Source organism: Gavialis gangeticus, unplaced genomic scaffold (genome assembly GCF_001723915.1).
Source record: "Gavialis gangeticus isolate Ggan-Ray unplaced genomic scaffold, GavGan_comp1, whole genome shotgun sequence".
In the NCBI taxonomy this organism is placed as follows: domain Eukaryota; kingdom Metazoa; phylum Chordata; order Crocodylia; family Gavialidae; genus Gavialis; species Gavialis gangeticus.
In genome coordinates, this window is record NW_017729011.1 from 1,958,799 (window position 1) to 1,965,799 (window position 7,001).

The 7,001-nt window shown below is 47.5% G+C and overlaps 1 protein-coding gene across 1 annotated transcript in view; it reads right to left on the minus strand.

Moving 5' to 3' along the window:
• The window catches only part of GRIN1 (glutamate ionotropic receptor NMDA type subunit 1), an 81,868-nt gene that overhangs the window by 41,043 nt on the left and 33,824 nt on the right, over positions 1-7,001 (minus strand). The window contains exons 5-7 of the mRNA XM_019510275.1: positions 6,231-6,331; positions 3,836-3,957; positions 1,317-1,491 (exon numbers count right to left, since the gene is read on the minus strand). Coding sequence (XP_019365820.1) covers positions 1,317-1,491; positions 3,836-3,957; positions 6,231-6,331 — 398 coding nt within the window. The remainder of the gene's footprint in view (positions 1-1,316; positions 1,492-3,835; positions 3,958-6,230; positions 6,332-7,001) is intronic.

The window sequence follows — 7,001 nt, forward strand, 5'->3', positions numbered from 1 at the left end:
CTCTCACCCTTTGACTCCTCAATCTACGTTTTCACTGACTGCCTGTCTTGTGCGCAGCCTGGCCCAGCCGCTGGCTTCTTTACTTGTCATTCCATCCAGGAAGAGCTCACACCAATGGCTGAAACTTCCTTAGCCTGACGAAGGGTTTTTGAACCTGAAAGCTTGCTTAAAATTTGTTTTCCAACTATTTAGTCTAATAAAAGATATCAGATTCACCCAAAGAACCTTGTCTGCCTATGCCCTTAGACCAACACGGCTACAACCTACACCCCTGTGAATGGCTTTGGCATTTCTTAACTGTTACCTTAATGCTGCATTACCATAATTGTTTGCAGGAGTTTGACTGACTGTAGCTCAAAGGGACTTCAATGTGTCTTCTACTGCATCATCTCTACTACAACATGTCCGACTGTAATCTCCCAACACCTGTCCCATCCTGTAGCTGTTGCTTGCTTTCCTAAGGAATGGGTTAACCTATTCAGTAAACAGTTTGTGGGGACCATTTTATTTCCTTTAAATTACTGCCCAGTCCCCTGGCACATCTCCCTTCATGTGCTATCCACTACAGGTTAGTATATACAAAGCAGCCTCCACTTGCCCTCTGGGATGTCACTGTCCCACCTTACAACATGCGTAATGCACGAGGACTGCAGTGAGATGTGCTTGTGACCAGGGATGGTAGAACACTATCCCCAAGACTGAGTGAAAGCCCTAGGGCAATAATGGTTTTACTTTGCTAGGAAAAGAAAAAAGAATGACAAGGTTGATGTTTAACAATAAGTTTTGTTACTGGAGGAAATCGCTGGAAGCACATTTAAAAATAAAGAGTTTGGGGGTCTTGGTTCCCTGCAACTGAGATTGCACAGAGCATCCAACCTGCAAGACAGCTCAGCCCTCAGCCACCAGCCCTGCCCCAAAAGAGTGGCTCAGTCCCATGGCACTGAGCGCTTGCCCTGCAGAACAGTTCAGCTCCATAGCACCAGGACCCAAATCTGCAAAAGCAGCTCAGCCCTGCAGCACAGAGATCCACTGTTGCCAGTCTCCTTTGCTCCAGGACAATGAAGAGTACTCCTAACCCATCCCAGGCCTCTGATATAGATTTGCAGCCACCTTAAGTGTGTGCCCACAGGTCTTCTGAACTAATCTAGTGCTCCTGCTTACCCCAAAATTTCCTACCTCTCGCACATTTCCGCAATTCATAACCTTTCCCCATGCCATTTCCTTTTACTGGTCTTCCCTGGGAACTTCTCTTTTAAGCTGACATGCTGTTCTGCAACATACAACCAGACACAGAATGTGGACAGTGGCTCACGTACCTCTTGAAAAGGGGACCAGTCTTCCAGATGTTGGTGTTGCCCACACACCCTCTCGGAGGGTCTGTGATATTCTCCTTCTCAAACAAGTCGTGCACTGCTTGAGCTACCACAGCAACAGCGTCGCTAATGTGAGCTGACTCATTCTTCCCATTAATGAGCTGCAAACCAATCACCCCTGAGGAGGACAGTAAAAATGGCGCAGGTCAGTGACACAAGGCAAAAAGATCCGCCCCCCATGTCCTCCTCATTAGGGCTCCACTAAAGCCAGATCCCTCCTTCCTAGCCATGGACTGGCAGGTTTCCAAGGGACCAGCAGACTGGATTCACGGGAGACCTACTTCCTATAAGCCTTGAGGCGGACAGGGGCAAGATTAGAGCCTGACTCCCTGATGTCAGCCTCTTCCTGTATGACGACAGCTTGCTCTTGTGCCATGTGTCATGAGGAGCAGTCCGGGAAGCAGGCAGCAAAAGTGATAGATGATGCATAAAGAAGGACCAGCACTGAAACGGCAAAGCCACCCTGAGAGTAAGAGGCGATATGGGCTGTACCAGCAGTATGACTGACAGAGGCCTTTTACCTGGGGCAGAGCAAAGGGTTGGATGTTTGCTCTGGGCTCCAGGGTTCTCCAAATCCTGTTGAATCAGGGTGCAATAGCAGCTAAGCTGTTGTTGTTCCCCACGACACATCCATAAACAGAGGCCTGGTTAGAGAACATTTTTTCCTTAGGACTGCAACCTGAAGCAGCTCTACTCCCAGGGGACTAGCATGACAAACCCTTTTAACTGACATTCATCCTGGAAAGCACCTAATGTGCTGGAGCTGTTACCAATATAACATACTGTTCAGTCTGCATACAGTGCAGCTTGAGGCTGCCATTTCCTGGCACCCTTCCCTCTCCCTCCCTTTCTGTGTAGATCTATGTCCTTAAAGATAAAAGGGAAAAGAATGAGGATCGGGCCGAGCAGCAGAATGAAACCCTTCTGGTTCTAGGACCTGTTCTCTTCCCGCTCCTGGGGCTTCTGAGCATGTCACCTACTGGGGAGGGTCTCTCTCCTTCTTTCTCTGTGCGCCAATCCACAAAAAAGATAAGTTGGTTACAATAGCAACAGGCAGGTGATGGTTTCTTAGCTCAGGCTGTGATAGGCTGTGATTTTTGCTCCTTTGTTCCCGAGTTCACTTTCTCCACAGAGCAGACAAGGTCTCCCACAAGTGCTTGTTAAAAGATGAGGTATATCAGCCTTATCAGACACAGGTCAGGGAAGGAAGAAGCGGGGAAAGCCTCTCCTAGTGTAAGACCACTTTTGCCAGGCCCAAATTCCTGACTCTTCATTCTCCATGGAACTGGCTTTGTTTCTCTTTGCTCATAGTCGTCCCTGTCCCTTGTTTGTTTCAGTGAGTCGGAGGTTAGCTGTGGATTGACCATATTCTGGCCCTGATCCATCCTCTTAATGCTTTTCAAGCAACCCAAAGGAATGGGTAGTAGAGAGAACCCCTGGGTGGCATAAAGCTGGAACAAGAGAGCTGTAATCACTCACTTTCTGCCAAGCTGTATTTTGGGCAGAGGCTGGCAGGGGTGGGAGACAGTATGGTCATTATGCTGCAATGCTCCTTAGATCCACAGTAAATAAAGCAGTTCCATGGGGACAATTCTACCAGCACAGTTTAGAACAGTCCTTAGCTGCTCTTTGTTAAGCTGGACATAGTTCCAGCCCTTGGCTGACTCTGTCTTCAAGGATCAGGGGAACAGAAAAGCTCACAGCTACTTTGATCTGTGCCAACCCTGGGTCCTACATCAGATGCACCCCAGAGGCTCAGATGTGCATCTGACTCTAACAGGTTGTTCACAGCACCAAGGCTGACGCTTGGTACAGAACTCACTTTCAGGACTTGGTGCTGAACCCAGAATCCTTCCCCCAGCCCAGAGAGCTTGTCTGGCGGCCAGGCATGGTGTCTGCCAAACCTTGTGTTCCTCTTTGGCTCTGCCTGTTCTATTTCTCTGATCCGTCCTAGCCTCTCCCCTGTAGCTGCAGTAAATTGTTTGGTGAAGAAGTTACTATGAATCAGACAGGGCAAGGACAATCTATTTTTTAATCCTCCCTTTCCTAGGGAAAGAGCCAAGGGCTTTATATGTGCAAGAATGCTACACTGAGTGCAAAGCACTCCACTTAGATTATGTGCCCCAACACTGCTTATTCTGGCCAGCCTATTTCTGTAAAGATATTTGCTTCTCTGTCCATAGTGGTGAAATACATCCCTGGGCTACCGGTGCCCATAGTTCTTTACAGCTCTTGCTCATTCTCTCAGAACCGGTACAGAAAACAGCCCGAGCTGCCAGCAGCAATATTTATTTTTATGAAAAGTAAGTACGAACAATAAAAATATCATTGCACTAGAATGTAATCTATCGCCATAGCAGTGTTATGAGCCATTTCATTGCTCTGGCTGAGATGGAGTTATTAGGCCTGTATTGACCAGCACACCCAATGAGCACTCAGCATCAGGAAATGGAGGTTCCTACCGTCAGGGGCATAGCGCAGGGCATTGCCAGAGATCTCCCTCTCTCCCACCAGCCACACGTATCCTGAGCCTGTCATGTTAAGCATAGCTGCTGATCTGTACACAGTGGCTGCGTCATCCTCACTGAAAAGAGAGAGGAGATAGTGAGGGTGCTATCAGCAGCTGCACCTACCAGCTGCCTTCTTTTCTCTTCTGATTAAGACCCATCCAGGTGGAGAAGGAAAGGGGCAGCCAGACTGAAAGGTTGCATTGTACAATACCAGGGCTGGTTCCACACCCTCCTTTCACCTTCTGCTCCACCTCTGGAACTGAGATGCACAGAAGCCAATTAATACAGCAGTGTGATGCAGTCTGGAGACCAAAGTGAGAGGGTTTGCTACAACCTGGGAGGCTCCTTCAATTGACACACAGGTGCTTCCCCCAGGACAGGAGAAAATGAGCACTTGGGGCAGAAGTCTATGTGCCCTTGTGCACCTAATGGGCAACTTTCCAGCCACGCACATGGCTAGTTTGGTACTTATGTGCAGGTTGCAGTTGTGTTACCCTGTGCTGTGGTTGTGTAAGTGCACACGCCTAAGCTGATCATGCACAGTTGGTTATGCACAGACCAGGCATGTACACAGCTACCCACGCATGTTCATGCCGCATGGATAATACAAATGTAGCCACCACAGAGGACAGGCTGCCAGGCTGGAATAACTCCCAGTACAGCACATTCAGGAAGCAGCATCCTTGAGACATAGGATGGGGGCAGAGTCACATGTTGCCTGGATCTCTGAGTGGGATTGATCAGTACTTTTTCACACGGGAAATGGCAGGAAGGAGCAAAAGAAGGCTTGTCTTACAGTTGTGTAACCAGGGGTGGGTGAGAGGGGAACCTGCCTTAAGCACCAAGTTAGGAGGGGCACCTTTGCAGAGTCCATGCCCTGGCATCATTACCATGCCAGGAACTCCAAAACAGTTCCCAGCTGTCATTGCTTTAAGAGCAACAGAGCTGGAATGGGCAGAGCAGGTGCGATGGCAGCAGCTCAGCCAGGACTGTAGAGAAGTTCCCAGCTGGGTAAGACTGCTGCCCCCCAACTCTGCCACTGGAGCGATGCGCTGCCACCACTGCTATCTGCACCCCTGCTCCTCTCAGAACCATGTACCCCACCCCTGCTCTCCTGCAAGGATTGCTCCAGGTGCCAGCTTGGCTTGTTATGCCCCTGTTCTCTGATTGCAGTGGTTCTCAACCTTTTCGGACTCGAGGCACCCCTCCATAACTTTTGTGAACTGGCTGGCACCCAATTTCAAAAACTAATTTATATATTACAGTGCCGACCTCCTTACAGAGGGACTGAGCAATGGGGATGGGAGACTGGCCAGGCAGGGAAAATCCTGAATCTGTGCTTATGTGTTTATCTCCTCACAACCTCACAGTCACCCCTCAAAGGATCTGATGTCAGCCAGGGTGCCATGACACCCCAGTTGAGAATCAATGTTTTATCAGCAGTGAGAATAACCTCATCCTGAGTAGGGGAGGAAGAAAGACCATGGGAAAACAAATATTTCTGGGCACAAAACTAGCAGCCAATTCCAGGTGAGGGAGAAGGGGAACAAGAGTATGTACCAGAGGGCAAGCCTAGTAGAAGGAAATCCTGAGGGCCAGAGGCAGCCCAGGAGTATGGGCAGAGGACAAGGACAGCAAGGTCTGTCTGTTGACCTTCACTACACAAGTGGCACAACCCTTCTGACACTGCACACAGAGGGCCAGCACCTTGGTGGGCAACTTCCATCCTGTTCTTCACAAAAACTCCTTGCACTCAGTCCCCATCAGGGGTGGGATGAATCTCCATCTCATGCACTCCACATACAGAGCAGTCATCATGATCTTACTCCCTCCCCCATCCCCGACACACGCCTTCTGTCATGGCTTTGGGGATTTGTTAAATCACTATGCATACAGAATAATAAAACATCATGCATCACAGGGAGGCTTAATGAGTTAAATGTCCCCAATGCACTCGGAGATCCATAGATGAAGGCAGCCAAAGAATGACCAAGGGCTATCCTGTTATTATTGATATAAATGTATTTTTACAGCATAGCAGACCTCCTTTAACTACCCAGGGTCACACAAACTGCTTGTCCCAGAAGATACTCTAGCATCTGCACAGCATGGAGCAGTCTCCACAGATTTTTCTCCAATACCTAACAAACCTGCTGCTGCCAAGTGCAATGACAACTTCTTGCAAACTTCCCTGGAAGGACCAGGTATCCCCTGAATAGCCCTGACTTCAAAGGCAAGGTCAGATCAGAGCACCAGAGCTGCAGGGGTATGTATACCCAGAAAGGAACAGAGAAGGTAGAAGATGGAACGGAGAAGTCAAATGCCTCCTTGTTTCTCTAGATCTTACCTGGCAGAGAGGATAATAACCCGAGCCTCCAGCTCCTTGGCTTCCAGCAGCAGCGAAGTCAGGTTTTTGGTTCCAGGATCAAACTGAAGAACTTTCTCAGCCTGTGATTAGTGTGAGCAAAGCTGGTTAGTACAATAGCCTCAGGCCTGCTGGGGAGAGCCATGCTATCTAGAAAAGGGTCAAGAGAACTCATTAAACTGTACAAAATTCAGCTAGATAAGGTAGGTTATAACTAGTTTTTTTCTTTTTTCTTTTTTTTTTCCTTTTCTTTCCTTTCTTTCTTTTTTAAACTTTATTTTCTTTTTTTATTTTCTTTTTTATTTTTTTGCACTGTGCATGCAAACGGAAGTCAATCAAGACCCAAAAAGAGGCGTGCATTGTACAGGAAAGAGAAAAAGGCTTTTGAAATGCAATTGAAAACTCAAGCGAGTGTTGTTTTTCAAAAACACGGGAAATAAAAACAAAAAAACAAAAAAATATTGCACAGGGTTAACCTTTGGGAGTAAAAGTGACCATCTTACACCAAGGAGCTGTTTCCTTTGGGGAGGAAAGGGGGTTGGTTCAATCTTTCAAAAAGAAAAACTTGCAAGTTAAGTACTGGTTCACATGCATGTATCAAAAAGAAATCCTTCTGGGGTCAGCTGGCTAGTTTTCCATTCTCAAGTTCAAACCAAAGCTATCTCAACATAAAAACGTGCTACCAAGAAACATATTCATAGATTTATTTTTATTTTTTTGCTTTTTTTGCTTTTCTTTTCTTTCTTTTTTTTT